Raw genomic sequence first — 16,918 nt, 5'->3', positions numbered from 1 at the left:
TTTCAAAGAAATCTTTTTAAAAGTGTTTCACACAATCTTAAAACTGGTTTCCAAATCCAAATGCTTAACAGGTAAGAACCAGAGGTTGTGAATGCAGGTATTCCCTGGACCTTTAAATTCAAATTAGAACGATCAGTGATCTCAGATGATTTAAATGCAGCACAGAGATTAACTTCCGTCAGTCTAACAAGTGGGTGCTTCCTTTTATGCCCCTTTCTTGCTAAGTTGGATCTATTTTCAGCTGCCAACCAATAAACTGTAATCAATCCACTTATTTTTCACCTGGAACTTGCATTATGAACATTATTCGTTATTATATCCATCAGTCATTGTGAGTGTCGTCCTCTGGGCAGCTCGGTTCCTACTGTTTATAGAAAAGTAAAATGACACACTGTTTGGTTCTAATTCTAAAGGCTGCAGAATTTGCCTGCTCGTTTCTGTAGCTGCTCGAAAAATCACCTCAGACTAGTTTTCAGGGAGGTTCATTACTTCCCAGGCCTGAATCTGTATGATGTGAACAGTTTTGACAATTAGAGCTGAGCTGTTTTATTTGTTTCAGTGTTAATGGAAATTCTGCAGCTCTGCAACCACAGAAAGGATTTTGCCAATAATACAGTGACAGCTACTATTGTTTTCCTGCAGCTCTGATTTTGATAAAAGTAACTCTCTCCATGCAAAAGTGCCTGATAGAGTGAAACCGCTTCTGGTCAATTTTTTTTTTTTTTTAAAGGGCAATAAGTCAAATAAAAGTCCTGCTGCGTATTCCAGAGTGGAATCCCTCCATCTGGTCTATTCACAGGCAAAGTAATCTTTGAGTGGTGCAAACAGGTGCCTGATGACAGGGACGCTCCATGACCGACCCAGGAGTCTCTGCCTGGCACCGCGGCCCATGTTGGACACGTCCGTGTAGTGCACAGGGAATCCAAAAATCCTGGTTAAAGGGACAAAAAAAAAAGGTTTTCATTAGAATTTAGTCAGCATGTGATTCAAAGCCTTTAGCTCCTCCTTAAAGCCCGGCGTACACTGTGCCATTTTCACTGCGATTTTCCAGTCATGTGAGAATCTTTCGATCCGGCCGACTTTCAGCCTGAAATTGCATCATGAGTCCTGTAGTGTACAGGCGGCGATCAGCCTATCACGACCACCTCCCGATCAGGAATCGTCGTGGACAAATCGCTCAGGGCGAATACGCAAACAGTTCTGTCTGTAAAATTGACAGACTGTAGTAGCCACGTTTGCTCAGCCATGTCTTTTTTCTTTTTAGGGGTTTCAGCACAAAATTGCACAAATTGCAATATTTGTTTGGCTTCCGGATAGACAAGTAAGAGCAGCTCTATCTCACTATGGAGCTGAGCCCGATGTGCTTTTTTGTCGTACAGTGTGAGCCGGTAGATCGCATGAGAGTTTCAGGCCAAACATAAATTGTGAGCTGTGAAGTCACACTAAACCCTGCGGTTTAGTCGTACAGTGTGAGCAGTAGCTGCGTGCAAAATTGCACAGTGTACGCCCGGTTAAACCTGCACCCTGCTCACCTCTCCAGCTCTGTGCACCACAGGACGTCCTCTTTCCCATTCATCAAGACTGGGAAGTGCTGATCTTTTCCCTGTTTGATAGAGTTGGAGCGAGTAGTGATCGTTCGCACCTTTCCAAACTAAGAGACAACATTGTCAACACTGTCAAGCTTTAACTACTCTGCACGAGAGAACTACAGGTAAGAAAACATTTAGCTCAGGGACTTTAATTGCTAAATGACCGACCTTTGCAACTCGTCCGTGGTCCAGACAATCCTGCAGCTCCAGCTTGTCCATCCCCGAGGCACAAAGAGGCCTAAAGCAGGGAGATCCATGACAATATACCTGTGCATTGCAGCACTGCATGGAAGTCACATTAAAACAACGACATGGACCTACCTTTTCATGCCTGGCAGGTTCCCCCAGAAATATCTGGCGCGATGGGCAGCAGAGACCTCGATAGCATCAATCATTACAGGGTTACACTGGGCAAAGCAGATAGAGGTTAGTCAGACTCTGTCAGTCTGTTACGTAAAATATTAATATTTCCTGAGAAATCCTAGCATCTACGATGAGCTAAACCCATTTAGCCCTGTCTGTAATCTCCGTGCTATATATATATATATATATATATATATATATATATATATATGTTAGGGGTGGAACGATTCACAAAATCCACGGTTCGGTTCGATTCACGGTTTCTGGTCACGGTTTTCGGTTCGATTCGATACATGTTGATTGTTACACCGAAACTCCATAAAAAATTATGAAATTAATGAAAAAATCCCCCCAAAAATAATGGATTGTAATTAATTTAAATGATCCGCGGAAACCCTGGATCATTTCCGTATGTTTTGCTGCTTTGAATTTAATCATCTGGCGCATGCTAACCTGACAACAGCCAGATGCATGTCTCGCTCCGCCACATGCATCTGGCTGTTGTCAGGTTACATGCTCTCTAACATCTCCAAGGAACTCAGAGGGGAGCGGACGAAGCCACAGCGGGGGCTGTAGGCTTTGCTTTGAGCAGCCGGTCTGGTGCGCAGCGGGGCGGAGCGGGGGTTGCTGACGGAGTATGAGGGATTTCGGGGTTAGCATGACATGTTGCTGTTAGCATAAACAAAACGTGTTGCACAATGCTTGCACACTGTTGCACTTTTATCCACAACTTTCTTTCCGCCGTCATCGTAGGTCACTCTAAATGCAAAGCGCTCCCATACAGCAGACCTATAAAGTGCTGCTGGCGCGTCTTCCAACTCCAGTTCTTTCCCACTCGCCAGTCCGACAGAATTCTCCACAACAACTGATTTTTTTCCCTGCTACACCCGGCTACGCTGCTTCGCTTCTTCTTCTTCTTGTTTACTACTGGTGGTTGGCTTTGGTCGCAGTACCGCCACCTTCTGCTCTGGAGTGTAATCGCTTCCTCTATGAGAAAAAGGAGCAGCGCATGAACCGAACGAAACACACGCGAACCGAACCGAGACAGTCGAACAGAACGATCTGACGGTTTTCATAAATCGTCCCATCCCTAATATATATATATATATATATCCCTACATCCCTAATATATATATATATATATATATATATATATATATATATATATATATATATATATATATATATATATATATATATATATATATATATATATATATATATATATATATTAGGGATGGGACGATTTATGAAAAATATATATTTTTTATTATCATTATTTTTTTTCAACAGTAGGTCGCAGATTTCTAAAGTCGGTAATAAAGGGGTTAAGTTGAATCCTTAGACATTAAGCAAACAGACATCATCTGTTAAAAGTAAATCCATTACTGACAAACAATATGACTGAAATTCTTCATTGCTAAAGTTTTACAAATCAACATAATTAACTGGACTTGCCTTCGTTTATGTAACATATCTAACTTGGATGTGTTTAATTACCTTTAAGTGTCTATAGCTAAATCCTTATCATGGTTCAGATTTAAATTGGTTTACAGCAGTTTCCACTCCTTCAAATATCTGACTTATTTTTTTCCATAAAAATATTAATGAGCAAGGGGAAAAAAATCTTTAAAGAAAAAATAATTGCATTTCTTTAGCCTATGATATTTGTTTACGAGATAAAAAGGTTTATACATCTCTGATGTAGACTTGTTTAGGGATGTACCAATATTTCTACCGCGTAATTCTTCCCGTAAAAAAAAATATTAGGTAGTTATATTGACTTAGTGTTCCAGAAGACAGAGCCAAAAGTCTAAGGAACAAAGAAGCACTGATCCATACATACTATCCATGTTAGAAAACGTAACTGTGAACTGGCCCCATAGGAGGCTCGTCTAGAAGGAAACAGTAAAACAGAGGAGCTCTGGGTTGGTTTTCATGTCAGGAGGATGAGAAAGAGCATATCCATTTTTTTTCTTCTTCCATATTTTTTTCTAAAACCTGCAGTTTTTTTTAAATCAGCTCCACAGCATGATGCAGCCACCACCACAGTTTTTTTGAAAGTCCATTACTTAGAATCAATTGGTCAGAACACTGTTGGAATTACATGGGGCGTAAATCCCACTGTAAAAATCTAAATCTAAATAAGTAAATTTTTCTTGAAATAAGTCTACTTCTAAGAAAGACTATTTTGTAATGAAATGGTATGATGTATTAATAAAAAAAAAAGAAGAAAATTCTTATTTTAGGTGCATAACATCTGGTTGACCTATTTTAAGGGTAAAACTACTCCTTCCATCTTATTTACCTGCTGAAATTGTGGGGAAACATTTTTACTTATTTTTTTCATTAGCTTTTGCTTCTACTGTGTCCTCCTGACACTCACCTCCAGGAACCTGGAGATGTCCCTCTTGTCATTGACGCCCATGGCCACCACATTCTCAAACATCCAGAAGAATGGACGGTCTTCTCCGGTTTTAGGCTTGGCTTCGCTCAACAGACGGTAAAACTCAAAGAACAGCCTCCCTGTGCCTTCTGAAACGAAACACACAAGCATTAGAATCCACTTACATCCATCCTTATTTGTCCTCATCTCACAGAAAAGGTTATTCACACACGTTGCTTTGGTTTTATTTCTCTCTATATAGATATATTTCAGCACATCAAACACAGTCCTGTTACTTACAATACACTGCTCTACTCTTTATCTTTTTATCCTTAAATCATTTTTTACAATATTTAAAGGATAAAAAGTATTTATTCTACTTTGGTTTGTGTTTTGTAAATGTTGATTGTGAATTTCTCATCTAATTAAATCTAAAATGTGAGACTAAGGAGTTTTTTTTTTTTTTTTAAATCAAAATATTCATTTAGCCTAAAAACCCATCAGAAAAAAATCATGATGCAGCCATGTGTTGTTTATTATCTTTGGCAGTGATGAGCATGCTCTGCACCGGTGGCGACCTGATGCCAAAAGTGAAGGTTTCTGATTCTAAAACGCTCTGTGGACTGCAGGAAAAGTTTTTGGTTAGTATTAGAGAGAACCTGTTGAGATATTTCAGTTGTTTACAAAGGAGAAATCTAATCCATATAGGTGGGTCTGCTTTAAGGATCAGGGTTGGGTTCAACTTTTAGATGCTAAACTGCTGCTTTATTTCCATTTTTAGGTAACAATCTGCAAACAGCCTTCTGGTGCAAAAACATTTAATATGACATTTAAACATGATTGAAATTCCATGTCTAGTTTGTGCTGCTACTGGCTAAAAACCCATAACTAACTAAAGTCTTAAGTAATGGGAAATGTAAAAAAAAAAAAGAGAGATAGAAAACACATTTCAATACCGAATAAACAAACTTTGTACCAACCATACAGGCCTTTTCTAGCAGGATTCACAATGGAGAGGTCATTGCAGGGACTTCCTCCAATCACCAAGTCAAATGGACCCCACTCCTGAATCTGAGAGGAACAACAGCACAACCTTGTGTTAGAAAAAGGGAGTTACACCTTTAGTAGAATTCCTCCTGACAAAACGGATCGGAATGAATTATCAATGATTAGCTTTATGTCTGAAAGCCCATGTAAACAGTGATGGCCAAAAGTTTTTTCAGTGTCAGACATGTGTTTTCAATTTTTACAATGTAATTTACAGTCTGTAGAGTATCCCGTGAAGTGATACACTTTATTAAAGTGATCATCTGATTTGCAGCCTGGTGTTTTTGAGGTATATTAAAATCATTGTTATTATTTGGCTAGCAATAACAGAAAGGTGTGAAGCACAAAATGGCCCCCACATGCACAAAAAATGTAGTCAAAGATAAAATATTCATTATAATACGAGGTTCTACTGTAAAGAGGAAGGTTTCAAAACCCAGAGGATTCTTAAAGTTCCCCTAAGAATGAGCAACGAAACCTTTGCTACCACCAGCACAGAATTACAGCATAGAGATTGAGGGGAACCTTTTAGTCTTATTCCTAGAAAGAGCAGAACTACTTTCCTAACAGAGTTTGCTCGATCCTACTGGCAGCATGTAGTGCATTCACAGCAGGGAGAAAACATCTGGACAAGAAATGAGAGGAAACCGCAAGAATGAAAAATAAGAAGTGTAGAGTTGAAAGGAAAGGCCTTTTTTTAAATTATTTTATATATGAAATTTCGTTTTATACAGGGTTCAGACAGTGAGTGAACTCTTAGCAGTGAAATTAACATTTCCATTTTATAAAGTGCAGCAGTGATCAAATGCAAATAGTGTGTGAGGAAAAAATGGTGCAAAATGCATTGATTTGGAAGTTCAGAGCAGTGCAGAAAGCAGACAAATATATATTGTGCAAAAATGGAGTAGAAGAGCATCCCAATGGAAAGCAGGAAGTTGTGTGTTTGATTCCACTTTGTCCTGAAACATGTCCAGGTGGTCCATTTCTACTCCTAAGCTCTGGATCCAGATCACTCAGATCAGATATTAATTGTACATTGTGTCCTTTTCCCGCTGTTTAAGATAATCAGAACAACCCAAGATTCTTCATGGGTTACTTTAAGGATTTCACCAGTGGACTCGGACCAAAATTAAATGTTTTTTTTTTTAAGTCACCATGTGGGCTCTGAAAAAACAGATGCTGTTTCTTACATTTTTTTTAGTGATGTTCCTGACATCATGGACGTACTGGATCTTTCCTGCATGTCGGACCACACCCACAGAAATGGAGTCCTCACACACCTCGGACGCCACGTACTGGTCCACCTTAAAACCCAGATCCCTCAGAACCAGGTAGCCTGGAACCACAAACACCAACAAAACACAAATATATTTTTAGAACATGAAGATAGCGACTAAAATCAGTGTATAAAGCTACAATATGATATAAAAATCAACCCATGGCACAAACAGGGCAGTTCCGTGCAGTTCTACATTCATTGTGCAATCTGGTGAGCATTATTGCAAAACACTAAAGCTAAAGCCAGGTGATGTAATAAAGGGATAATGTGCACTTAGTTGCTGAAATTGAGATTACAAAGCAAAAAAACTATGTTAAGTGCTTTTTTTTTTTACTCCTCCTCACCAGTAGCAATGCCGTCAAACAGAGAGAGGACTCTGATTGGTCTTCGCTGCTCTGCAGGGACTGCTGGGTAAATCTTTGTTTTTTCCTGGTGGGAAAAAAGCAGAGGAAAAAAAAAAAAGAGAAACTAGTTTTAGGCTCAGTCTTTAAATCAACAATGTTTGAGGTTTTAAGCTGCAGCTTTAACTCGACTTGTTTTAAGCGACAGCGGCTCTGCAGTGATGACTCAGCTATTTACCAATTATTTGTGAACTTCTCTGAGTCATGGGATGTTTTATTTCTACAATATTGCGTACAATTCTTTAAGAACAACATAGATTCTATTATTGCCAGCAATGTTGTCTGCCATCAAGCTCAATGCAGACGGCGAACATCGCCACCAGGACCACAGAGCTGCATCCCAACAGATGATGGACGAGTTTTATGGAGTTGGGAGACTAAAAGATGATGCAGAGGCAAGCAAACCTGAGAAGCTGCCTGTTCTGGTAACAAGAACTGGAGAAAGAAGAAATAAATCCAAATAATTGTTGACTAATCATAAGAAATATTAACAGATTAGTACACTAAGATATACTTTGTATATATTATTAGGTTTTGTTCTTTATTATAGGAGAGATAAAGTGGGAGCTTTATAGATTTATCAGAACTTCATCTGTGGAAATGAGGGCATTAATAGGGAGAAAAACTGATCTTAAAGGTAGTAGACTTGATTTACTAACTATTAACTATGTTGATAAGCATCATCAAAGTCAAGGATCATGGAAACAAGAGGGAAAAAATGAACTTTTGCTACAGGGGAACTAGGTTGTGCTCTGCCTTAGAAAACTAGAGAGTAGGGCTGGGCGATATGGAAAAAAAACTATATCACGATATGGATTATTTTATATCACTATAACGATATATATCACGATATACCACAACTGATGTTGCATTTTATGTTTTCATAGTCCGTCAGATGGACAGGGTTGAAAAAAATCTTTCATCGCCTATTTTTTACCCATCATCTTGTTTCCTAATATGAGAATCCCAACCCCAAACCAAGAACACCAGTTATGCAATTTGCGGCCATGACAGTGAACAGTATAGAATCTTGGCTATTGCGCTGCAGTAATTAATCATTTAATATTCGTTTGTTATTGACATTTTATAAAATTCCAAGGCAAGGTTTTTCTCTTGTCTTTCATTTACCTTGTTTTCCACTAGGAGGCGCCTCGCCTATTTAAGAAGAAATGTGTCTGCACTGGTAATTATATGGTCCCGAAAGCTGTCTTTCTCGACTATGTAAACGGGGGCCATGCCTTTACAGATATAGCGTGAAATAGCACCTGTGATCTGCTTGTGTCGCTGAGACGTCTTCTCATATTGTGATCCTTGGGCGAATGCTTCCTTAAGCTCCGGCTGTGAGAATTTCTTTCCAGTGCTTCCTGTATTTTCATCCCTTGTTTGTTTTGATCGGAGTGGTTGTAGTTTCCCGTGTTCTTGTTCATGATTTTTCTTCAGGTGGTAAAAGAGGCCGGAAGTATTTGCATCAGCCGCTGGAACGGCTTTGCTGCACAGTTTACATATCGGCTGCGTTTGTTCTTTATCAGATGGCTGAAATCCGAAATATAACCAAACAACCGAGCTGCCTCCCCTTTTGGGCAAAAGTGGTGTTTGTTGTGTCTGTGACCTGGCAACTGTTTCGGACTCTGTAACCGCTGCTGTGGTAACATCTTCTTGGGTGTCCATCATTCATTTTTTTTCAAGCCAGAAAGAAATTTCGCGGGCTCTCTCCATTAGTAATGTTGCAAACGTATGGTGCAAAGCCGCGTGACGTAAAGCGGTGTAGTGTCGCAAAACCACGTTCTCTACACATTATCTTTTTATTCTCTTTTTTTTCGTTATACACTTAGAGTTTGCATAGCAAAAACGCAAAATGTTATATTAACAAATTATATTAAAATGTATATTAGCAGTAATAATTATAATAAAAAAGTTTATCACGATAGAAAAAATAGAGGAGAAAGGTCACGATAGACATGTTTCTCTCGTCCTCACGATATATATCGCCATATCGCCCAGCTCTACTAGAGAGGTTGCACCGCTGCACTAAGGAACCAGCTCAGATGGTTTAGGTATCTGAACTCACTGTAAAGTCTATATATATATATATATATATATATATATATATATATATATATATATATATATATATATATATATACATATGTATGATGGATGATGATGGATATATATATATATATATATATATATATATATATATATATATATATATATATATACATATGTATGATGGATGATGATGGATTGCTAAGTAATAAGAACCATCCACCCCTGAGGAAACCCACTCTGCTTCAGAGGAACTCATGTAATAGCAGCCTAAAAACGTCAGGCTGATGACTCACGTTTCTCATTATGTAACATAGAAATGTCTTGTCAGAAAGTGAAACGCTTTTTGGCAGGACAGCAGCAGCATCTCCAAGTACAGTAAAACAAAAAGGAGTCAGGCTGAGTTCAGCTTAAATATGCAGAACAGGTTTGAGCCTGCATGTCAATAAGACTGTGTTCTGTTCCACCTTCTCTTTACACATTGACAGTTGTGACTTTAGGAACCGCTGGATTATCAGGAGCAATGCCGACCTATAAACCTTAAAGGTAAAAATGAAAACAAACCGCAGACAGATGACACTGAGTGGTTATGGGGACTCACAAACTCCTGCCCGTTGTCGTTAGCGAAGAACTCCTGCAGCTTCAGGCTCCAGTCGTGCCGCCGTTTCAGGACGCCGTATTGCAGCAGCGGCTGGCACATGTAGCAGCACCAAGGGTCTTGGTACCGGGCGCTGTTAGAGGCTCCTGGGTCCACCAGGATGTCCAGGCAGTCCACACAGAAACACCTGATGGGATGAAACCACTGGATCTCATGAGAACATTTCTCTTTAAATTACAGAGATAATACCAAACATAAATACATCATATCTGTAGGAGGTATTACCTCAGGTATATATATATAGCATCAAAAAGAAAGTAAAGCTCTTTTTCCTGGAAAAATGCTAATTTTAACAATGTCTGAAGTTGCAGTGCTCATACATCATGCAGGTAACAGTAGGTCTTTCCTAGCTTGATAAACAGTGGCTAATTTGGCAGTACTATTTATATTTGCAAAGTTGCATCTGAACGAACTGGAAGACCTCAAGATCAATGTCTTGAAAAAGCTCTATATAAGTATAGACCATAAAAAAAAAAATTTATTTTGTCGATAATGTTTTCTGATTTTATCATTATGACTTTATTTTGCGTTTTTATTCTGTTGTTTGGGATTTTGATTAATTTTTTATGAATAACATTTTTATGGATTAGATTGAAAACGCAGTGTTTCTCAACTCTGAGCTGCTAAGTTAAACTATTTAGATCAGACCTAACTAATTTTATGCAAAGAGGACAGTGGGTTCTGAGGGCTGAAGTTGGGAAACACTGACCAAGAGTATTCTAGAGCATTCCTGACTGCCTGACAGCTGAACCATGTTCCAAACTAGGTTTTTTTCCAGCGATGGGAGGAAACACTAGGATTGTTCAAAATTAATGTAGGCTGCTGAAAAATTGCAGGTCTTATGAAGGTAGATTTGTTTCTTTATCGAATCAAAAAAAAAGGTTGCTTCAATCAAAAAATATATTTTCAATTAAAAAAATCTTCACTTCAATGAAGTGAAGACAATCCGCCCACTGCGGAACGTTTCTGTCAAAACTATTCAAAACTTTTTGCACTTCAAAAAAAAAATGATTCAAATAAAACAATTTGAACTTTTTTTTTCACTTCAAAAAAAAAAAAAAAAAACATTTATTCATAGGTTTATTTTATTAATTGTTTTGCATTTGCACAGTTTTTTCTTTGATTGATTTGTTTTTTTTTTTTTGATTGAAACAACTTTTTGGGACACAAATGTCCTACCCATGTATTGCCCAAACACAAAATAGATCCCTTCAACCAAAGAGAACATTTTCCAACAATAAAAAAAGTGTTCAAATGCAATTTTTTGAGACTTAAATATTTTATTTGCATTCAAAAACTATTTTGTATGATTGAAAACGTTTATCTTTTCATTGAAGTTACTTTTTTTTATTGATTCTGTTGTTTGTTTGAAGCAACTTTATTTTTGATTGAATAATAAAGACACAAATGTCATACCCATTATATGGTCCAATCAAAAATCAATGTTACTTCAATTAAAAAAGTTGCTTTAAACAAAAAAGACTGAACTTCCATCAGATAAAACATTTTCAATCAAAGAAAAACAGTGTTCAAATGTATTTTTTTGAGTCTCAAATATATTTTTGCATTCAAATACTTATTTTCTTTGATTATAAAGTTTTTTTTTCATTGAAGTGAAGATTTTTTTTTATTGAAAATATATTTTTTCATTGAAGCAACCTTTTTTTTGATTGAATAATAAAGAAACAAATCTAACTTCATAAGATCTCCTTTAACTTATTCTAGAACCTAATAACAATTAGATCCTTTTACCGTCCTAAAAAACGTTTATAAACAAATATTTCTGTTAAATTTGACTTTTTGGAATTTTTACAAGATCGTTTTGATCTCTTTCTCTTTGCTGATGTTCCATGTTGCTACTAAAATTTTGGGATGTGGATGAAGCTTTTCTCTGTGTGGGACTGACCTGCAGCAGTTGGCGTTGCCGCAGAGCAGAACCTCTCGGCCTCCGCAGCAGACTGTGCAGTAGGACTGGTAACCATCATCGTCGTACATGTAGGAAATCTCCAGGAACACGTCCTAAACACACAGACACCTGCATTTTAACATTTCCATTCGTAGATCTAAAGATCCCCATCTGCAACAAACCTCACCTTACAAGTTTGGCACAGGCCTCCTTCAAACAGCGGGTGGAAGGTTGCTGCTCTCATCTTTCCACACGAGAGACAGAACTCTGAAAAGCGAAAAAAACAGATTTAAATCATATTAATACACCAAATCCAAAAAAAACACAAAGAGCTGATGCACCCAGACTGTACCTTCTATACTTCTTTTCTTTTTTTGTACTTCATTCACCATTTGTTCTGGAAGATGGGAGAATGTGAAAACAAACCCAAGAACATAAATCCCACTTATTGGATTCTAGATTCAGTATTTCTAAGCTGTAACTATAGCATTTGAGCTCTACCTACCTCTGCTACAGGGCTCTTCGGGCGCAGCCTTGGTCTTGGAGGGGCTGACTTTGGGTCGCTTTGCGCTTGGGAAATATTCTGGCAGGGAAACATTGAGGATCTGATGGTCCAGAGGGTTACCGTCTGCAGGGATAAACAGACAGTCAGATAACTCTCCTAGCTGCTTAAAACGGGGGGCATCATGATCATAAGATATGTCCAAGTGTTAGGGGTTGTTCTCACTGGCATTGGATGGGGGTTTGAGTCCTTCTTCCCCTTTGGGCTGGAATCCACCGTTGGCCCATTCCAGCATGGGTTTGATCTGGTCCTCAGGATTGTCCGTCTCACAGGGTGGAAACGTCTTCTCCGCCCTGACACTGGCCATCTGAGTGAGCAAAAGAAACGTCACTCCATCTCCAATTCACCTGATTACAAGAACAAATCTGACCTGACGCTGCAAAGTAATCCAGCATGCAGAACACAAAGATAGCAGGAGAAACCCGTTTTAACACTAAATCTAACGCGCAAGCACAAACCTGGTCTGATGATTACAGAAATATGCACTTTGGGAAACATTTGTGTTATTTGCTTGTCTTACTTCTCTCATCCTCTGACATGTTGGATATCAACCTCTAGACCACGTTTTAATTATGAGCCATTCTTGTGATCTTTATGTCTTTTTTATAGTCATTATTCTACATTCTATTGAAAATGAAGGAGAAATGGAAGGAAGTCCAAATTATTTGAGAAGATTCAGCTCCACAGAAGAATGTTTCACCTTTGGCACCCCAGACACCCTGGGACTTGTGGTAATCATTGATCAGTAGGATGGTTAACCTGTTGAAATAAGCTTCTGTCTCCTCCGGTTCATCTATGTACTTCGTGCAGAGTTAAAGTTTGTCTAGAGTGTAAATCTAAAGCCTCTTTTTGGTAAATCTGTTGTTTCCTGATAGAATGTGTGTTTCAGGAGACACAGCTACAAGTTTGCTAGATCTACTACTTTTAGATTTAGACGGGGGAGAAGACAGCATTCGTAAATGCCAAAACAAAGCTAAGTTTAAGCAGAACTCCAAATTCTACAAGGCTAAGAAAATATCTACTGCTTCCAACTTTCAACTTCGACCCAAAAGTCCAAAAACCAGGCAAAAAAATAAAATTAAATTAAAAATTCAAAGACATCATATTTACAGTTTGCCACAAGCAAAAAAAACTTGCCATCCCCAACAGATGAGGACGGTTCTCTGGTCCTAACCCTAACCCTCCTAATTCACATGTGGTTCTTTTTAACCCAGTTGTATCACAGTCAGTGTTGTTGACTGGCCATCAGCTTTTATCACAGCAACTTTTGAGTTTGTTAGCAGAGCAATGGCTCTGAAGCAGTGGAGACTCCATCCATCCATCCATCCATTATCTTACACGCTTGTCCCAATTGGGGTCGCGAGGGGTGCTGGTGCCTATCTCCAGCAGTCAATGGGCGAGAGGCGGGGTACAGGCTCTGAAGCAGTGGAGACTCGATGGTGTTAATGAAATCCAACAGTAACGTATCGCATTCTCAAATGCTAACGGTAAACATATCATTACAACAGCAAAAAATAGTTGTTGTGAAGCACTTTGAAATAAACTCTGCAATCATGGCATGATTTCAACAGAAGATGTTCTGTATCATGAGGAAAACCTCGCTGTCTGGCCACTGTAAGTCAAAACTCCTAGAGTAGCGTTCTGCCAATCAGCATCAAGCAGCCAGCGTCATGACCCACCCCTGCCCCATAGACCCCCTAAGAGGTTTAGCCTCACTGGCAGTGACATATTTTTTCATGTTATTCAATCAGGGCTCTACTTCTTGCTCCTTACCTCAATAGATGGAGCCTGGAGCCTCAATGGGGATTTCTTATAGAGTAGAGAAGAGGAATAACGAAATAAACAGCCAAATAATGAGCAACACACTCATAAATCAGGCACCTTTTAGTGAATACTTATTGCAGTTAAATGACTGCATTTATAATGTGATAAAAATGCGTGTTTGACTGTTAAGTTTACAAAATTTACATGGGAGGCTTAGTCTCCCTTGTATTCAATGAGAAATTGCCACTGCTCTGAGGTCACAACTGTTAATAAATATTTAGGATCCAAAACCAAAAACCTTGAGTTCAAAGTTCAACTAGAGTTAAAACTTATTTTCCCTTTAAATTAGTTATTTAGGTCAGTTTTTTGAAGAGAAGGAACCCAGCAAAATAAAACCCTAAATACAGTCCTGACACCAACTTTAGGGATCTTCCTAACACTTTCTAACCAGGTAACCGACCAGAATGAAAAAACCTCAGAGAAAGAAGAGGTTTCTTCAAGATTAAAAGTCAGAATAGGAACGGACCTAAAACTTTCTAAAACAGTATGGATGAGGCCAGGTTTTTGCACAGCATGTTTAAAGTTCACTGGAACAAAACCTGACAACAGGCTGCATTTTATAGAGGGGATGAACTGATCCCAACTGAGTAAAAACTCTGAAACGAGGGAGGACAGGATCGCAGGGAGAACCTGATGGCCTGATGACATCAGGGTTATGGGTTCAAATGTATCTAATACATCTTAACAAGGGTTTCAGCAAAATGGGTCACAACCTGTGTTGAAAATTTTACTCTTGTGGTTACAACCTTATCTACTAAAAAAATTGCAGAAAGCTGTTGGATTACTCAGAGCATTCTTTATGCTACTTGGAGTTATGCAATTTCAGAGGCGTGTGCTCACTTACAGTCCTTGTCATGATGCCTCACATTTGTTCATTTTTGGACCTCTCCTAAGGCCAAAAGATCTTTAAGCAATCCTTGAGGTTTTCCTACTTTAAGACAGCTTGTTCAGTTATGCTTTTTTTCATTTTAATTCAATGAAATTTGGCTTTTCATAAGTGGGGAAACATTAGCAACTTGCAGGACAGCAGCCCTGGAGGACCGATTTTGCACACCACTGCTAAAAACCTTCTAAGAAGTCTGAAACAGAAAAGAAGTTTATACTTAAATGTAAATTACAAATGTATGGTTACATTACTATTACGAAATGGCTATAATGGATCTTAAATCAGGGAGTCAGAGAAGTTATGTTATCCTACTGGTTGCTAGAGTTTCCAGCTTGAAAAAAACCCATAAGTTTACATTTGATCCTAGTTTTCCACTCAAGCTCCTAGTTGTAACAAAGAAATCAGCCATTACAGCCAAGTCAGATAAAAAAAGAATCATAACTTTCAAAACTTCTGAGCCAAAGCTGGATCAGCTGGATAATGATGATGAATGCAATCAAATGTAACCACAAAGGATGCTGGCAATCAGCTGCTTCTGACAGAATAAAATGTACCTCTACTGCCTGAAAGATGGCCTTTCTGTAGGAGGCCAGCTTGGTGTAGGAAGCCTGACTGAAGAATTTAGGGAACGCTGTGAGAGAGTCCAGTTTATCTGCTGAAACCTAGACAGAGAGATTACACGCAAAGTTTTAAAAGATTAATGAAAAACGTATTTTTTCCACCTCAGTTTTTGAGCATTCTTTTTTTTTTATTACCTCAGAAAACTTGCCATCTCCGAACCACTGCAGCCACCTCATGCCATGGCTGGCCTGCCGTTTCCCTGTGGCCCGCCATGTCACCACTATGCCAGGCCACCAGGAGAAGCCCTTGATTTTCCCCCAGACCAACTGGCCGATTCCAAAACCTTTGTGGTCCTGGACACAGAAAAGAAGGAGAGGAACATGAGAAAAGCAAAACAACCTTACTTAACTTTATGCAAAATACAGACAGAGGGGAGGAAACAGCATAATATTTGAAAAAATCTTAGGGCTCCATCACACCTTGCCGATTTAGCCAGCGTATTCCTCACGCCCCAGAATCTCCTAAAAGCAGGCATACAAGGAACTTTCTATGTATTTTTTAAATTTTGGACATATGTATAGTGTTTTCAAAACAGGTCCAGAGCGTATGTCCAACGACAGCGTAACTTATGCATTACGCATGGCAGCATAATGCCCATGAAATGGTGTATAAGCCATTGTCCTGAGGGGAGCAGCGATGTGTCCGGAGGAGCCTGGCCTGCATAAAAATGTATTTGATCGTGATATTAACCTAGCTGCATTTTACCGACAACCAAAAAAACAAAAAAAGAATAAAGAAATAGAAAGAAGGTTTGCAGTCGCAGCAGATTCCGTGTCATGTCTGCTAGGAAGCTTGTTGGTCATGGGCGTGAACGCAGAGAAGATCCATCACACTCACCTTCTGGCACACCTTATGATGGGGATGCAGTATGGAAGAGAAGTGACTGTTTCCTCCTGTGAACCCCCTTACATTCCAAGATGCTGATAATACGACACGTTCAGCGGTCGTCTAGAACACCTCAAATATGTTGATATGCATTGGAGTTCTTGATAAGTTATTCATAAGTTACTAATAGGTTTTCTATAAGCTAGACGCTACGACTTATGAGTAACTTACACCTAACATATGTCAACGATCAAATTATTTACCTGTAACTTATGGCCCATGTATGGCATACGCTCGACAACGTTCTTCAGCGTGCTCATAAATTATACAAAACGTACCCATAACCTATTCAACATATGTCAGATTTTTGCTGGATTTTTCGTATGTCAGGCATACTCTGGTCTAAATCGTCAAGGTGTGACAGGGTCTTTGGAGTAAAGAGAGAAAGGTGCCTAACTGTTGAAATTGACAAAATATGGTGGAAAGTAACAATGAAAAACAGAAAGAAAACCAAAAAATACA

The 16,918-nt window shown here is 38.7% G+C and overlaps 1 protein-coding gene across 3 annotated transcripts in view; it reads right to left on the bottom strand.

The window, feature by feature from the left end:
• Positions 1-686: 686 nt before the first annotated feature.
• dnmt3bb.1 (DNA (cytosine-5-)-methyltransferase 3 beta, duplicate b.1) overlaps positions 687-16,918 on the bottom strand; it is an 82,398-nt gene continuing 66,166 nt past the window's right edge. Inside the window, exons 8-23 of one of the 3 annotated variants that reach the window (XM_038309344.1) lie at positions 15,706-15,864; positions 15,505-15,612; positions 12,406-12,547; positions 12,184-12,306; positions 12,031-12,075; positions 11,866-11,945; positions 11,679-11,791; positions 9,716-9,899; positions 7,009-7,093; positions 6,576-6,721; positions 5,319-5,409; positions 4,339-4,487; positions 1,911-1,996; positions 1,758-1,827; positions 1,533-1,651; positions 687-931 (exon numbers count right to left, since the gene is read on the bottom strand). In XM_038309344.1, coding sequence (XP_038165272.1) covers positions 790-931; positions 1,533-1,651; positions 1,758-1,827; positions 1,911-1,996; positions 4,339-4,487; positions 5,319-5,409; positions 6,576-6,721; positions 7,009-7,093; positions 9,716-9,899; positions 11,679-11,791; positions 11,866-11,945; positions 12,031-12,075; positions 12,184-12,306; positions 12,406-12,547; positions 15,505-15,612; positions 15,706-15,864 — 1,842 coding nt within the window. In that variant the 3' untranslated portion in view covers positions 687-789. The remainder of the gene's footprint in view (positions 932-1,532; positions 1,652-1,757; positions 1,828-1,910; positions 1,997-4,338; positions 4,488-5,318; positions 5,410-6,575; positions 6,722-7,008; positions 7,094-9,715; positions 9,900-11,678; positions 11,792-11,865; positions 11,946-12,030; positions 12,076-12,183; positions 12,307-12,405; positions 12,548-15,504; positions 15,613-15,705; positions 15,865-16,918) is intronic. The other 2 variants (XM_038309347.1, XM_038309345.1) reach the window with 2 other exon arrangements.

This window comes from Cyprinodon tularosa, unplaced genomic scaffold, assembly GCF_016077235.1.
Source record: "Cyprinodon tularosa strain WSP-4 unplaced genomic scaffold, ASM1607723v1 ctg66, whole genome shotgun sequence".
In the NCBI taxonomy this organism is placed as follows: Eukaryota; Metazoa; Chordata; class Actinopteri; order Cyprinodontiformes; family Cyprinodontidae; genus Cyprinodon; species Cyprinodon tularosa.
Note: the sequence above shows the minus strand (reverse complement) of the source record. Positions and strands in the feature narration are given on the sequence as shown.